General features: G+C 34.9%; 1 protein-coding gene across 1 annotated transcript in view; it reads left to right on the plus strand.

The window, feature by feature from the left end:
* Positions 1–17,836, plus strand: part of LOC124357199 (amyloid-beta-like protein) — a 128,073-nt gene that overhangs the window by 95,914 nt on the left and 14,323 nt on the right. Inside the window, exons 4-7 of the mRNA XM_046808736.1 lie at positions 3,725–3,940; positions 6,495–6,853; positions 7,035–7,289; positions 16,156–16,346. Of these exons, the coding sequence (XP_046664692.1) occupies positions 3,725–3,940; positions 6,495–6,853; positions 7,035–7,289; positions 16,156–16,346 (1,021 nt within the window). The remainder of the gene's footprint in view (positions 1–3,724; positions 3,941–6,494; positions 6,854–7,034; positions 7,290–16,155; positions 16,347–17,836) is intronic.

Raw genomic sequence — 17,836 nt, forward strand, 5'->3', positions numbered from 1 at the left:
GTGCGTTGTCGTGGTGGAAGAACCAGTCTCCAGTCTGCCACAAATCGGGTCTTTTATGGCGAACTTTTCGCTGAACCGAGCTCCAAGTTAACCCACTACTCTCTGATAGTTCCTCAATTGTCTGTCGACGGTCGGTGAGCACAAGTTCACAAATTTTGTCAACATTTTCGTCCGTTCGAGAGGTTGATGGAGGACGTCCAGAACGAGGTTTGTCTTCAATCGACATGCCGCCATTTTTAAATCGAGTGAACCACTCGTAGACCTGAGTTTTCCCCATAGCATCATCTTTGTAAGCTGTATTCAACATTAAAATAGTATCTGCAGCATTTTTACCAAGTAAAAAACAAAATTTCACAGCTGCACGTTGTTCACTTAAACTTGCCAAGACAAAAAACGAAATAAGAACAAAACAGGGTTAGCGAAAACAGTCACTACGAACGAACAGAATGCACTAGGACAACGGAACTGGGGTCACTGAGCTCGCAATGGGTTGCGCGACACACGCCTAGCGGCAGGAATGTGTACTACACGCTGCCGGCTGCCAGCAATACAATTCCGGTTTTTTTTTTTGTACCCCCTCGTATATCCTTAATTGTTTGGTCTTATGGACTGGATATTTGTTCTTGTGGCAGTTCATTAAACTTCCTTGTAGTTTTAATTTATTTATTTTACAGATTAAAACAATCCTGTCTGGGAAAGGGTTCTGCATGTACTAAGCAGCCAAATTATTTAGATTAATATAAAATAACATATCAGTAGGATAATCAGACAAACTCTTTTAACTAACATGAACTGCAAGTTTTTGTGCAGCTAGTGTGTGTTATATTCTATAAATGTGGTTCAGTAAATAAACAAGTAATTGGTTCTACACATAACAAAGCTATGGTTACAATCAATTATCTGTGAATGTTGAGTTTAGCTCCAGTTCACCTTCCTCTTGGTACAGCATCTTGTAAGACTTGACTTGGAATTTGGAGTTGATTCATTGTGAATGTTGAGTTTTAGCTCCAATTCACCTTCTTCTTAGTGCAGTGTCCGGAATCTGAAGCTGTCACAGATTTGACTCTTGGAATATGAAGTCATGTTCATCTGAAGAGGTAAAAAAGGTCGGTGACAAAGAAGCTCAAATGAACTCTTTACATCATTTTGACATCAGAGACACCTAGAGTACAAAATATAGTACAATATAGGTGAAGAATTCTACACATAATGTAGCTATGGTGGGAAGAGTTGATCCAGTGTGAATGTTGAGTTTAGCTCCAGTTAACCTTCCTCTTAGTACAGCGTCAATATCTCTTCAGACGAACATTACTCCAAATTCCAAGTCGTCTTACAAGATGCTGTACCAAGAGGAAGGTTAACTGGAGCTAAACTCAACATTCACAGATAATTGATTGTCATCATTTGGCTTCTTTTAAGATCACTTGGAAACAAATTTCATGTTATGTATTTAGTAAAGTCCCGGTAATCCAAACTAATTGGGACAGAACACTGTTAAGATTTACTGGAATTCGGAATTGACAGATTTCATGAATAATATCGATATATTGATGTTGACTGACTCGGGAACAAGTGAAAGTCGGGATGAAAGGGCAGTAACCTTTGGTGACTCATATATTCATCCTTCGATGCCTACCTACCCCTCCCCTTCTCACGTTCTAAACATATGACTCATTAGTTGTATTTACGTTAGTGTTCACTCTAGCGTTGTTTGATGTACTTGTGTGCTTATAGCAAATTTATTGTAAACGTTTGTTCCGTCTGACGTTCTAAACACATGACTCATTAGTTGTATTTACGTTAGTGTTCACTCTAGCGTTGTTTAATGAACTGTGTGTGCTTATAGTAAATGTAGTGTAAAGGTTTGTTCCGTGAGTGTTGAGTTATTTTACCGAGTGACTGTGCCTTTTTGTTTTTACTTATGTTCTTAGTTCTTATTGTCATATTAGTTAAAGATTAAATATGGCAAGTAAATGAAGTCGTTCTTGCACTTTAGAAAAAAAACTTAAGACCAAAGGACAAAGGAGGAAACGCTACTAAATTGTCATTTGAATATGGTGTCGGAAACGTAATAATATTAGCAACTGGAAAAAGAATTGTGTTAAAATTGAGCAGGTTTGTTCTGCTTTGAGTGAAAAAACTCTTGAACATTGGGAAAGTAAAAACTGTGTCTTCATATGAAAAACTTGATGAGGCCTTATTCATGTGGTTTATTCAACAGTGACTGAAAGGAATCCTCATTTCTGGTCCTTTGGTAAAAGAAAAGGCGCTTCAACTAAACAAGCTTATGGATGGTAAACCTTTATTTACAGCCAGCTGTGGTTTATTGGATCATTAGAAGAAAAGGTGCAGAATTAGACAGCTTATGATTGCTGGGGTGAAGCTGTCAGTGAACAACGAAGTAGCTGGGAATTATCTAAAGGAAATTAAATACCTTATTTTTCTCAAAATTTCTTGCTGCAGCAATCTTATAATGGATGAAACCAGACTAAATTTTAAGGCTCTGCCTGCAATAAGTCTTGCTTCTCAAGAAGAGAAATCTGCTCCAGGATTTCAGGTGGACAAACAACGTCTAACTGTCTTAGCTTGCAGTAACGCCTCAGCAACAAACAAACTTACACTGATGGTAATAGGCAAATCGACGAAACCATGAGCGTTCAAACTCATTAGCATTAACTCTCTTCCTGTGTATTATAAAAATATATAAAAGTTTGGATGGAATACAACTTGTTCAAAGAATAGTATTTTCACAAATTTTTCCCTACAGTGACTCCGTTCAATAGAGAAAATGAATTGCCTAATTTTGTTCTACAGTTTATAGACAATGCAACGTCCCACCCAGAAGAAATTAAACTTATTTGTGGAGACATCCAAGCAATATTTCTACTACCAAATGTTACTTCTGTTTTTCAGCCTATGAACCAGGGTTGTTGGGGATTGGGTGACAAAAATACAGAAAACGCTGCTTCCTGCCTTACTTAAAGAGGATGAAAATGAACTCACAATCCTTCAAAAACCTAAGAAAATACAATGAAAAACTTTATTTACTGGATAGCTGAAGCCTAGGATTACACTAATAAAGGTGCAATACAAAAATCATGGAAAAATCTCTGGCCTACAAAGGAATTTGTGAAACAACTTTTACACCAGTAAATGACTGTGAACTTCTTAAGAAAATCCCTGACTGAAAAAGCAGAAGAAAGCTGTGTAGAGGAGTGGTTTGCTGTTCTTTGTACGGAGACAAAGAAATCATAACGGTGTAGGCTCATCAGCTCAGATCAACTCGGAGGAAAGCAAGGAGGAGGTGAACGCTCATCCTGAACTTGTATCACACTCAGCGATGGCATATGCTCTTGACCTCACCTAGTGCTATATCGTGCAACACCCTTAAATAGCACTAAATTATGTTATGTTTATGCGGTGAAGGCGAAATATTCCATCCTCAAGTCGATTAACCATTTTTTATTTATAAAATAAATTTCAAAATCAGTATTTTTTCCTGAACGTTGTTCAGAATAGGTTCATTTTCGGAATAGCGGGGCTCTACTGTACTATGACACTGTGGTTACAGAGGGACTCTTCCAAAGTGATGATGCTCTGTTAGTACCGGAGAACTATGCTTGATCACATTAAAAACAGACTCATTGCTGGGAGTTTTACCGCTGGAACCAGTGCACCTGGATAATCAATTTTGTGGATTTTTACTATGGCATTGATGTTACAGAGGGACCGTTCCAGAGTGATGCTCTGTTAGTACCAGAGAACTGTTTGTTTGATCACATTCACAACCAGACGCGTTGCTGGGAGTTCGACCGCTGGAACCAAACAGCTGCCCAGAGTTGCCAGGACCGAGACCTTACATTGCGCAGTTTTGCAATGCTGCTACCGTGCGGCATCTCTCTGTTCTCTGGTGTTGAATTTGTTTGCTGTCCCACAAAAGGTATGCCTTTTACCTATTTCTACTCTCCCTTGTTTCTTACTACAAGATAATTTGTTTGAATTTAGTAATAATTATTTTGGTTTAAAATAAGTAAAAAAAAATAAAACTAGAGTTGTTGGTTGATTTAATTTGTTTAAATTTAGTAATAATTATTTTTGTTTTGAAAAGTAAAATTAGTAAAAATAGAGTCGTTTGTTGGTTTTTTAATGAATGAAGAATTTACAAATTTTAACTAATTATAAAATTGTTGTGTTATGTATAAATTCTAATCATTCTAATTTTATTACTGTATTTGGTACAACATTGTCTATGAAACCTATATTTAGAATGTAACTAGCAGAATTTAGAATGTAATTTTCTAAATATTAAATGTTTCTGCCTCTTTGACGAACTTCAGCTGACAGTATTAACAGCTGTTAGGTATCAGTTCACTCTGTATTATGTGCCGTAGCGCAGTCTGCAGGATCCAATGTAAAACACTCCAAAATCAACAACTACTTATAAATGAAAAATTAATTAAAAAAACATTTTCCAGTTGACCAAATTGTAAATCTAAAACCATTCTCGAATTCCATTGAAAACACACACAAAATTTCATCAAAATCGGTCCAGTCGTTTAGGAGGAGTTCAGTCACATACTGTACACACGAACACAAGAAATATATATATATATATAAAGACAAGGAACATAAATAAATTTAATAATTAATCTATAGGAAAAATCAGTGCAAGGCAATGCCAACCAAGATTTATAATTGGTGTTGGAAGATTTGTTAAAAATCTATTACCAGAAAAAGAAGGGTTGGCAAACCTTAAGATGGAAGTAGCCACCCCACATAAAGAAGTGTTTACCCATACGTTAAACATTGAAACATTGGGATTTCCAGAATCGTCATTCTATGATTTGAAAGCATATTTTCACTAGAACATCGGTTGAGTTTTATTGAGGGAAGTATTAGTACAAGCAATTAAGCACATTAACCTAGAGTCTTTTTTTAGGACAAGAAGCTTATAAATTGCACTTAGTCCTTTGCGCTGCTTCCGGAGTGACAGGATATTCAGGATGGGTAAGGTTATTGAGTATGGGCTGCTCCCTATCGAGAACTTATCCATGAGTTCCCCAGCTCTGAACCAGCCTCTCCAGTCAAAGTAGGCAGGGGGTGGCACACCCTTGTTGAGGCTAGCAAGAACCTCTGTGGTTAGGAAACAAACTCCAACAGTCATCTCCCGCAGTAGACTAGACCTATCGAATTACCCTGAACCTCAGAATATCGAAATTTGCGGTTAGTGATGTGCCGCTCCTGGACATCCATAAGGTTGCCCGGATTTAAGTGACATCGGTTTTTGCTGTGGCCAGTGGTAGGTTCAACTGGAAGGTAAAAACCAGCCAGAAGTGATCCCTGCTGAGTCAACCTAAAGAGTCTTGGTGATTTGTCCAGCTATTGATTCTCCTTATAGGAAATTTGCTTGTAGCACAGTGGACCAGGTGCAGCATGTCTAGAATGAATTCAGTCTCGTAACTGTACCTCGCTTGATCTGCATCCTCACTCACAAGTAAAGACAGTTAGAAATAAATATTGCCTGCTTTAAAAATAAATACAATTCTAATGAAAATAAATCCAAATCAGTACTGGAATTTTTTTATCATAATTATTCTTTGAATACTGATGATTTAAAGTGGAGAAAGTTTAAATTTTAAACAGAAAACTGTTTTTCTCTATATTTTTTGTTATAACAACCTACATAAACGCATAAAATATTTTTCTTTTACTCGAATGCATGAGTAAATACTACACAAGTAGTAAAATATTGTTTCCGAGGTAATACAAGTGTGTATTTTAATGTGTGTAGACGTTTGAAGTGAGATGTTTAGTGGGTGAGAGAGGTCAGCGGGTCCCGGCTCTGTCAGGGATCTTCTTTAGAAAAACAAATTATAGAGAATGTACTCACTATAAATGTAAATAAATTGAAAATAATAATCAATGTTTACATAAAATAGTTGATTTACATTCGACATGCTCTTTCAATTAATATTTCTCCACTTTAGAAACCAAAGTGGGAATTTTTACTACTTCAAAGACCAGTGGGGCATAGCCCAGAGGGCTTTCGAAATAAGAATATTCATCCTATATTTATCCCATTAATCATAAGAATGTCCGTGTCAAATTTCAGTACAATCGGTTAAATAGTTTGTGTGAAAGCAATACAAATAAACAAAGGCACTATCGCATTTATAGTATTTAGAATGTAATGTTACTTATATCTTACCTTTTTTAATTACAAGTTAATAGCAAAATTGTATTGATTCCATTTTGATTTGGGTTAGTTTTTATTTGACATAGAACAATATTTTACCACCATATTGTATCAGTATGTATATAAGACCACAGCAGCAGTATCTGAGGAAACATACGATTCTTGTTTTCATACGATTATTATTATTCTTTTTATATCTGGATGGATCTCTATTATTTAATTGTAATAAAATATGTTTATTTTGCATGTCATTATGCAAGTGCATATGCAAAGTGTGAATAACCTTTTAATGTTTCAGATAAAGTTACAATGAAGAAGGTGCTACCTCCATCTCCACCTCTGAGTGGGACTGAAGTGTTTGACAGTGTTGATGACACAGATGATGCCCTGGACGACGAGGCCGACGATGATATTGATGATGACGAAGATGATGATGACGACGACGACTATGACAGCTACGATGACAATGCCCTAACGGCCAGCTCCAGCACCAGTACGACCACACTGGCCCCCACCACCACACTCCCACCACGCCCTACCACTGGAGTGCCCACTCCGGACCCCTATTTCACACATTTTGACCCCCGCCAGGAACACCGGGCTTACAAGGAGGCCCAGCAGAGATTAGAAGAGATGCACAGAGAAAAGGTCACCAAGGTTGGTTTTCATTGGATTTAATTATATAAAGAATGTCACGAATTCTTGTATAAAAAGTTTACTAAGCACAATAAGTTCATAATAATATACCATAAGTGTCGTAGAGTGGATGGAATTGTAGATGTAGCCAAATTAGGAATATCTGATAGTTAAAATGTGTCCTAAGAGTGCTGTATGGCAGGTGATGAAGGATTGGTCAGACCTGGAGGAAAAGTACCAAGACATGCGCACCAGTGATCCTCACATGGCAGAACAGTTTAAGCAGAGAATGACCCTGAGGTTCCAGCAGACGGTGCAGAGCCTGGAGGAGGAAGGAGCGGCAGAGAAACACCAACTTGTGGCAATGCATCAGCAGCGGGTCATGGCACATATCAACCAGCGTAAGAAGGAAGCTATGATGTGTTACACTCAGGCTCTTAACGACAGTCCACCAAACGTAAGTAATAATACGCATCATAGATGTAATAGGGCATTCAAATATGGAGTAGATCTTTTATCAGGGGTTTTATATTCTGAGAGCTGTTCAGGAATGTTTTGGAGGTAACATGGACAGGACATATTCACAGTCTCTCTGAGTTCATAACATTAATTGCAGCCGAAGAGGTTATACTGCTCATTGTGCCGTGGTGTCAAGAAGCTATAAACTTCACAGTTGCTTCCCACTGTTTCAACAGAAGTAACAAATATAGCTGAACAATTTATTTTCATGTCTCTAAAACTGTTTAAAGTTTTTTTGACCTTTATCTAGTTATTATCTTGTTAAAGTTTTCTAAAATCATGAAACTCAAATTGACTTTTTTTATATTTTAGTGACTCGTGTGTGTTACAGACAAATCAGTGTATTATCCCCAAATATGCCACCAATTTTGTGAGAATTTAATTTGGCATGAAAACTGTATTCCCTGGAACTGGCCAATAATTTTGTATGTGCTGTTATTTCACAAAAGTATAGCTGATTTGCACCCCACAATGGAAATAGCACAATCAGATACACTCAATTGGTTTTTCCCAAATAAACTTCTGTGTTATGCGAAAAAGACAATAAATATACTACTTATAGTCCAGTCGTGTTACCTGATTGAAAAAATAAATGTTTTCTTACAGCAAACTAATGGCACAATTTAGTCAAATACATCATAAATAAATTTTAAAAAACATTCCGAACCAAAATTGTCTATTAGGGGGTATAGGAGGGGTGGTTTTTAGGGGTGAAAATGGTTTTTTGCAATTTGTGACTAAACAATGCATCCTATTGAAAAAAGTAAAATGGAAAAGTTGTTGGAAATAAAAATATCTACAACTTATGTAGTAATCATTTTTTCCCTAACCTCAAAAATTTCCAAAAACAATCCAAAAAATCGTTTTTTTGGTTTTTAATAAGTTTGATCAAATATACTTTGTGCTATTCTAAAAATACTGTATTTTTTTATATTCAGCCGTTATAATAAAATTTCACTTGAAAAAATAATTTTGATTATTTTCAATCACCATTTTGAAACATTTTTTTTTATCAAAAAAGGTTCTCTGACGGCTCATTTTTTTCGTTTTTTTGTCTATTTTGAAGAAATGAAATAAAAAATATGTAGTTTAATTGAAAAAACTGCAGAAAAATTGAAAATAAACAAAATATTGACATTTTTCATTATACATTGTATTATTTACGTGGAAAAATTGTTATTATTTATTTAAATTATAATTTTCTTTTATACGAGTGCTATTTGTAAGCATTAAGCAAAATAATAATGAATCATGTATATTTAACAATTAAATGGAAATTTTTAAATAAATCAAAAAACAGAATTCGAGTCCTAGTAATTTTTTTTTAATTTGTATTTTTTATCATATATTTTTTTATTTATTTACAATATTTTTTACAATTCTTATTGAAATTGAATAAAGAAACCATTATTTCTTTCCAAAAGTTAAAAAAAAATATTTTATGTACATTTTTGTTCAGTGAACTTAAAAATATAACAACCAAAAAAAGTTTTTCCATCTTATGATAACATTTTCAATTAAATGTTGAAAATCATGTTTAAATGATTTCAAACCTTGCTCATTTGGCGGAGTTTGTTGATTCTTCTTCATCAGATTCAATTTCAGGTGAACCGACAGTTTCTTCATGGATTTCGTCATCTTCATTATCTTCATGAGCAGTGTGACGTTCTCGTACTTCTTCTGAGTCGTAATCGTCGATTATAACTGGCTGAACTTCTAAATTAGTACAGTTGCCCAACTCGTTACAATTATAGAACATAAATCTGTGCATCGTAGCCCATGTTTCCTACAACTACACTTGGCATAAAGGCAGCCTTTCTCACAGCTGCAACAAATTGCTTTTAAAAGATTATCCGTTATTAATTTTTCGGTGGTTACTTTTCCAGTACAACCTGATGTTGTATCACAGCCAGTAAAACAGTGGATGAAAGCAACATATTTACGCTTTGATTCATCTTCATAGCTGTTTGATGAATAAAAACAATTTGGTGTATTACCAGTTAAGGGCTTCTGGAAAGCAGATCTATATCTTGGCCGACAACAATAATTGTTTTATCTTCTGCGGCGATTGAAATGTCATTATTATGAGTGCATCGGCATCTCCTACAGCTTGCTTGCAAGTGAATCCAAATTTTCCAAGTTCTTCCATCAATATTTTAATGAGTTTGTTTTTATTATTGTTGTTTGATAAAAATTTGTCTTGTAAATATGGAATTACGGTGTGATTTTCTATACAAAAAACCACAAGAGAGTGCAGTTGAGGGAGGAGCCTATTTTGCCCGTGACCTTGCAGCGGCCAACGAGAACTGAGCGACGTTGCCAAACTTGTTCCCCGCTGTAACCACAAGCCGCGCGAGTCCAGCGTTCTTAAAATACTTAACCGTTACGCTCGAAAGAAATGTTAGAGCTGTCTTGAATTAATTAACTACGTATTACAAAATGTAATTTTATGGTAATTTAAAAAAAATACATCTCTGTAGCTTATTTCCATGTTGAGTTAAATGGATTGAAATAAATTATTGTATTATATTACTCATATACGAAGATCGTAGGATTAAAATCTTTAGCTGAAATATAAATTAAAAAGAAAACATAAAAATACCGCAAAAACGTTAATTTCCCGTATTTAACAGTTAGATAATGCCATTATCACTGATATATAATAAGGCATTACATGTTTGCATAGTATAATCATGTTATGTTAAATGGATTTTTAATTTGGTAAGAAAGTTATCAAATACATCTGAAATATATGTTCTTTTCCATAAATATACTTATTCGGTACATAACGGTGGGAATTGTTGCCGCAACGGTTTTGTTACCCACTTCATTAATAAACTATACAAGTAATTTAAATATAATATAGCAAACTGTCAACGAATTTTAAATATTGTTTTTCAATTATACTGATAAGTTTTAAATGATCAGTGTTAGTTGTGAGCGCAGCGGTTTATCAGCCACAATGCGCCAGCCGTGCCGGGCGGCAGCGGCAGTTGTGTGGCAACGTCGCGCAGGCCAGTCCATTCTATTGGTCGCCGCCAACTGCACTCTCTGGTGGTTCCTTGTATAATTCAATAATGTCTAGTATCATCGCAGATTTTTGTCACCGTAATCGTTCCATAGTTTTTGTAACACTTGAAGTTGCTGTAGAATTGTCAAAAGCGGTAAGTTGTTTTTCATGCTCTGGAATTGGTATCTGATGATAAGCACTAGACCAATCCAATGAACTGAAAGTATCAAATTTAGCAATTTTTGTCACAAGTGATTCGATATCTGGCAAAGGATAAGCATCCAATAATGTAAATTTATTTACTGTCTGAGAATAGTCCATTACAAGTCGTTTCTTGTGGTTTTCATTTTTGGTAATGAGCACTTGAGCTCACCATGGAGAAACACTTTCCTCGATAACACCATCTTTCAGAAGAGACTGTATTTCACATAGGATAAATTTTTCATCTTCCCCAAAAAACCGCCTTGTCTTAGTCACAACAGGTCGACAATCTTTAGTCATGTGCTGAAATAATGATGGTGGTTCCACATTAGCACAGGCAACGTTACAAACGGAGAAAGATGATCTTGGTCCCCCAAAGTCTACAGTAACATTTGTATGTAGTTTCATGATATCATGTCCTATCAGTACATAACCTTTCAATTACAAGCATTTTGATTTGTTTGTAAGCATTGTCTTGTACATACAGATCTACCCTAACATATCCTTTAATTGGTGAAACGAGTGACGTAGATGCCATCGACACCTGTTTGACTTCTGGAAATGTTTTAAGGTTGTTAGCCTTTACAAAACTACTATCAATAAAACTATCAGAACTTCCAATATCAACTAAAAACTTAGCAGAAATTCCGAAATCAGAAATTTATTGTCACATAACGTTACATAATTGTAGTAGATAAGATCTACAATGAACAGGTGACTCGTCAATATAGTTTAAAATATGCTAATCCTAATTAAAAAAAGTTATAAACATAATTAACAATTCATTGATAAATAATCAATATTAATCGCAACAAACAGTGATCCAGTAAGTATATAAAACATTAAACTCTAATGATACAGGTACAGATTATAATTCATATTAAAATTAAATAAAGATAGATGTAGCTATTATTACACTAAAATAAAATAATTTACAAAACATAAAACACATTTAAAAATAATTAGTGATAAAATAAATACAGTGGAATTATATACATCAAAATGTTTTGATATGGTTGGGGGGTAATTTAAGTAATGAAGGTTGCATCATTTAGAAAATCCGTTTACATTTCCGGATACAATTGCTTTAGATAATACTTTGGGTGTTACTGCTGAAGTTACTACGGGACATGTTGTTAAAGAGGCCGAATTTATCTTACCTTTTTCAAGATTCTTAGATAAACAAACTCTGAGAAAATGACCAGTTTTCGAGCAACCTTTACAAATAGCATCTTTTGCAGGGCAGTCATCTCTTGTAATATTTCTTGATCTTCCACAAAAATAACATTTCTGTCGGAGTCCGTGTGCTGATACAGCAGCAGCAGTAGAATTGTCTTCCTGAGTTTTTAGTTTGTCTGAAGGAATCTTTAAATTACTACTCGTATCAACGTTGTGACAATATGATTGAGGTACACCTGAAGTCATGGAATAAGCGTCCGCATGTTTCTGAGCTGACTCTAAGGAACGAGCTATTTCTTCAACTTTTTCCAAGGTTAAAACGTTATGTTCCAGAATACGTTGTCTGATTTGAGAAGAATTTAAACCACTAATAAAGGCATCTCTGATAGACTCATCACTATAGGTTTTAGCATCGACATTTACGAAATCACACTCCTTACTAAGAGATTTAAGCGTTTGCAAATAGTGATTTATTGATTCTCCTTCTTGTTGTTTATGATTAGCAAGCAAGTGTCTAGCAAAAAGTACATTTTTCTTAGGTATGAATAATGTTTCTAAAGTTTGTATAGCATTGTTCTAATCTTTACACTCACTGATAATTTCATAGTTTTCATAGGTTAGAAAGTTCACTAGTACTCCAAGTTTCTTATCTTCTTTAACTTCAGCATTTTCTATGAATGTATTGAACGTTTGAAACCAATGTTTCCATTGTTTAGAAGCATTTGTTGTTTCAGGGCTGCATGCAAATTTCTCAGGTTTCAGTAGTTTTTCCATTACAGAGTATTGTAGTTAGTATAGCAAAATTGTTGATTAAATTGTAATGAAACTAAGAAAACCTTTTCACAAACTAAGGCTTTAAGGTCTATTCACACACATCAGATCCGGCGCGTCACAGGTCAGTCACATCAGTCACGTCACAGTCAAAAAATTTATTCTTTAATGGATTTTCTGTTGCGCTATCTACACTCATCCGGCGCAGGTCCGTCAGTCGCTCTGCCGGCGTCCGTCAGTCATTTTCAGATTTCTTCCCACCGATATTTTTGGATTGTTCGGATGCCTGACGGTCGCATGACGGATGTGTTTGCTATTAGGATTGCGTTTTTATATAAAAGTTGTATTTCTGTGTTGAGTTTATATTTTAAAGACTGTTAAATAACGTGATGAACTCTCCCTGACTTTCCCTCTTCTTCCATAAATCATGAACCCATATCCTTCGCTTTTTTCTCTTATTTTCAATCTCTTCGTCATCTAAGGCTGTCGCTATTGCAGCTAACTCTACTATAGTAAAATCAGCCATTGAGGTAATTATATATTATCCAATTTAATTCACTCATGATAAAATAAGCTTGACTGTAAGATCACTGTATAAAGTGACTGACGACTGACTGAAGCCAACTGACGGACAGTTGACTGACGAATTCCGGACGGAACTGTGACTGAACTGAGACTGAACTGTGACGGAACTGTGACTCAACTGATGTGTGTGAATAGACCTTTAATCAACAAAATGTAACTAGATAACCTTAAATATTCAATCAGAATGTATAAACAATTACTTAATATCTTCTTTAAAAATAACAGATGATCTAGTTATGTTTACATGGAGTAAATTATATAACACTAATATTTACCTATTTTTTACCAGTCATCATATACGAGGTTTGTTAAAAAAATATTGTGACTTAATTTTTGCGGGTTACGTATATTGTTTTTTAATTTTTTGTGGTGTTATGTTCGTACACATGTCTCTGACATATACCAACAAGTTTGGCCATTTTGAATTTTCAGTTAATTAATTGTTGACAGCTGATTTGTTTGCATGTATCATGGCTTGTTTTCAATTTATGCTGATTCGAAAACATGTATCAAAGAATCTGTATCAAATTATGTGTTAAAAAGAAAATTAAGTGCACGGGCGCATTCTAATTGTTGACTATGGCTTATGGAGAAGCTACCTTGGACTAAAGCAACATTTATAGATGGTACAAAACGTTCTCAGAGGGCTGAGAAGTTGTGAACGACGAACAGCGTGCCAGTCACTCGGGTACGTCTAGAACAGACGAAAACATTGATGAAGGGAATAAAATAGTGTTTACTAATTGTCGAACCACCGTTAGAGAAGTTGCCAGGACCTGAACATATTGTTTGGCTCGTGCCATTTGATTTTTACCAATGATTTGGGCATGAGAGGGGTCACCATGAAATCTGTACCAACATTTCTCAATTTCGACCAAAAGCAGCAGCACTTTACCATTTTTTTTATTGAGCTGTTGGACACTGTCTGCGATGAACCAAATTTGCTCCAGAGGGTTATAACCAGTGAGGAATCATGGGTTTATGGTTATGACATAGAAACAAAAGCTCAATCATCCCAGTGGAAGCTGCAGCAAGAGCCAAGACCGAAAATGTAAAAGTTTTACTTACAGTTTTTTCGATTGCAGGGGTGTGGTGCATCATGAGTTCTTGGGTAGAACTGTCAATAAGGAATATTATCTGGATGTTATGCTCAATTTGCGTGAAGTGATCCGCCAGAAATGCCCGGATTTGTAGAAAAACCAAAATTGGCTGTTGTACTGTGACAACGCCCCCTGCTCACACATTGTTTCTTATGCGTAATTTTTGGCCAAAACAAACACACTAATCGTATTCCCCAGATTTGGCCCCCTGTGACTTTTTCTTGTTTCTAAAGCTGAAGAAGCCCATGAAACAACGACGCTACGCTACGATTAAGGAGATGAAGACATTGAAGGAGGAGCTGAAGAAGATCACTAAAATGAATGTTATAATATATTATGGGGATTACTTGGAAGGGGACAAAATTCTGATTGATGAATAAATAATTTTGTAAGAAACAAAACTTGCGATATATTTTTGAATAGACCTTGTACATTCGTACAACACCAGATATAAAACCAAGCTTGACTTTTCGCAACACCACCTTGCTAAACTAGTAACTTCTTTAAAAATAAAATATCTAAAAATTTTTTATAACATCCTGATACTGCTCATGTCACATCTTACAATAACTTTAAATAAAATATTTTATTTAAATACCCGTATTACACAATAAAGAGTATCTAGAAGACAATATCTGATTTAAAAAAAATTGTAAATATTTATTCCAATTAAGTGATGTATTCTTGTTAACGGTTTTACACATAGTTTTGTTTATGTTATGTAATTAAACTGTCAAATTACTTAGAGGTATATTTATAGTTTTTAATTGATTGAGAATGTCTATTTCTTGTACAATATCGAGGGCAATACAATTCTTGATACTTGATTCCTATTATGGTTGATTAGCAAATATTTTGTTAGTTTAAGGCTTGTCGTTTTATTTAAAAGTAGTTTTGTTTATATGGGATTTTAGCATGAAATAAAATAAAATTGCCATGAACAGGAAAACAAATTCAATATTAAATGGACTTTAATGAAATTTTTTAAAAATAGCAAATTGTCTAAAAACATAAAATTCCTTTATTTGCCAATAATTTTTTTATGTACAGTAATACACCAACATTTATTATGATGGAATTCTTACATATTTTATTACGTAGTTTTCAAATACAATGTTTTTATTATTAACTTGCATAATATTCAGTAAATTGTGAGGATCTTTGTTATAATTAATTAAACTTTATAGTAATAAATAATAATGCTACTATATTTTAATAAATATAATTTGTAATATATATTTACAGAATGCTTATTCAGTGCATTTGCAACAACTTGATATACAGAGTATTTTGAACACTTCAGTATTTTTGGGACTTGTTCTTCAGATCAAGACAAACAAAAATGAAAAGTAATTATAGGTCAGAAATGCTTAGTTTATCTTCTGTCTGTCTGTTGTATGTGTGTTAAAAAAATGTTATTGTAGAAAACAGTAAAGATAAAAATTCAAATTTTTTGCAGTTATTGTTTTTGCAGTTTTAAATGACTAGAAACATTAATATTACATTTCACATTTCAAGATAGTCGATCCTTTTTAAAGATTAATACTGTAGAAACTTATTATAAGATTATTTCAATGATTATGAAAGTTTGAAAAATAATACAATTGCTAAATTTAAATACAAAAGTGTTGATATCTAGATTTTTAAAATCGGTCAGTAAATAATGTAGACGTAAGATTTTAACTGTTGTAGTGCATAGTTAATGATTCAGTAAAACAATGGCAATTTTACTTTGCATCACAACAGTTATGTTATTTTTTGACCGATTTTTATGTTTTAGATGTCAAAATATTTGTAATTAAATATATAAACTTTTATTATTCTTTCAATACTTTGTTATCTATGTATATGATAAGTATGAGTGTAAAAAAGTTGTCTAATATATATGTACTCTAACAATCTTAACAGATATTAAACAGAGTTGACATTGTCTACATGAACATTTGGTTGGGTTTCAGACACATAGAGTACAGAAGTGTCTGCAGAAGCTGCTGAGGTCTCTACACAAGGACAGGCACCACACCATCTCTCACTACCGGCACCTGCTGAGTTCCAGTCTGGAGCAGGCAGAACGGGAGAAGGCCATCACGCTGGAACACTTAGTGGACATTGACCATACTGTCAACCAGTCGCTACAGATGCTCCAGAGGTAACCACATCTATATGTTTTTACTTCATTTTTAGTATTCTTCCTTTTAACCTTATGCTCCCATCCTTGGCATGCCATTTAACCCATTGTGGATTGTATTGTTTTGGTGCACGGGCACGAATTAATTTACAGTCAGCGGCGGCCGAACGAACAGCAATGATGCGCCACATCGTATCGCTCGCTATTGTATACTCACTTCATATCTATGTTGAACTGGATTCCAATTTATAAAAATATCTCCATCTGTATTCTTAAAAACAAAATAATCAAATACAATATGTTGTTTATGAACTATTGTAATAAATACAGTAGAGTCCCGATAGTTCGAGTCCCGATAGTCCGAGGTTCCGTTAAATCCGAGCCAACACATGTAAAAAAATAAAATGTGATATTGACATATTTGTACATCACACTCGAGCGCATGTCTGTAAACTGAGTGCTAGGCTACTTGGAGAAGCCGGCAGCCTGACTCATCAGTGCCACTTCATTTGCAACGCCCCACCCCCACCCTATTGACAAGGCCACGGAACATCGCGCCCCGTATTGTCGTAAAATAAATCAGTCCGTTGCTCATCACATTCGACTGCGGTACGGTTGTTCTAGATTACGATCGCAGTGCGCTTACCCGTCTGTTATTTACAACGTACAGTACTTGTTGTCTAAATATTAAGTTTTAGTAAAAAAGTATTTTTTGAAGTGTTTATGTGTTCATTGTACACTGAGTTCAAAAAGTAAAAGAAAGTTTGTACCGATAAAAACAAAACTAGAAGCTCTTAAAAGACTTGATAAAGGTGAAACGTTAAAAAAATTAGCTGCCGAGTACGGAGTTGGTGAAGTGACAGTTGGTGACTGGCGAAGAAATCGCGATAAAATTGAAAAATTTGCATCAGAAAAGTGCTCGGAAAAGTGTACTAATGAGCGGAAGTCTATGAAGAAAGCAGAGTATGAAAAAACTAGCGAGGCCCTATTTTTATGGTTTTGTCAACAAAGAAACAAAGGTTGCCCTATTTCCGGACCTATTTTACAGGAAAAGGCATTGTACTTTCGCAATGAAATCAATGAATGTGAGGAAGATTTTACGGCAAGTGTAGGATGGCTTGACCGTTGGAAAAAACGTTATGGCGTGAGGCAGTTAGAAATTTGTGGGGAGAAACTTTCTGCGGATTCCGAGGCAGTTGTTCAGTTCTGTGAAAAGTTAAAAAATCTTATTAAAAGTGAAAATTTAACACCTGATCAGATTTACAACTGTGATGAAACTGGTTTGAATTTTAAAACTTTGCCATCAAAAACTCTAGCTTCACGGGAGGAAAAAGCTGCTCCGGGTCACAAAAAAAGCAAAGAGAGACTGACTGTGCTAGCCGCTTCAAACGCGTCGGGAAGCCATAAATTAAAACTAACTGTCATTGGCAAGTCTGCTAAGCCTCGAGCGTTTAAAAACATGTCTATTTCATCGCTTCCAGTAACTTATACAAACCAAAAAAAACGCATGG

Source organism: Homalodisca vitripennis, chromosome 3, assembly GCF_021130785.1.
Source record: "Homalodisca vitripennis isolate AUS2020 chromosome 3, UT_GWSS_2.1, whole genome shotgun sequence".
Lineage (NCBI taxonomy): Eukaryota > Metazoa > Arthropoda > Insecta > Hemiptera > Cicadellidae > Homalodisca > Homalodisca vitripennis.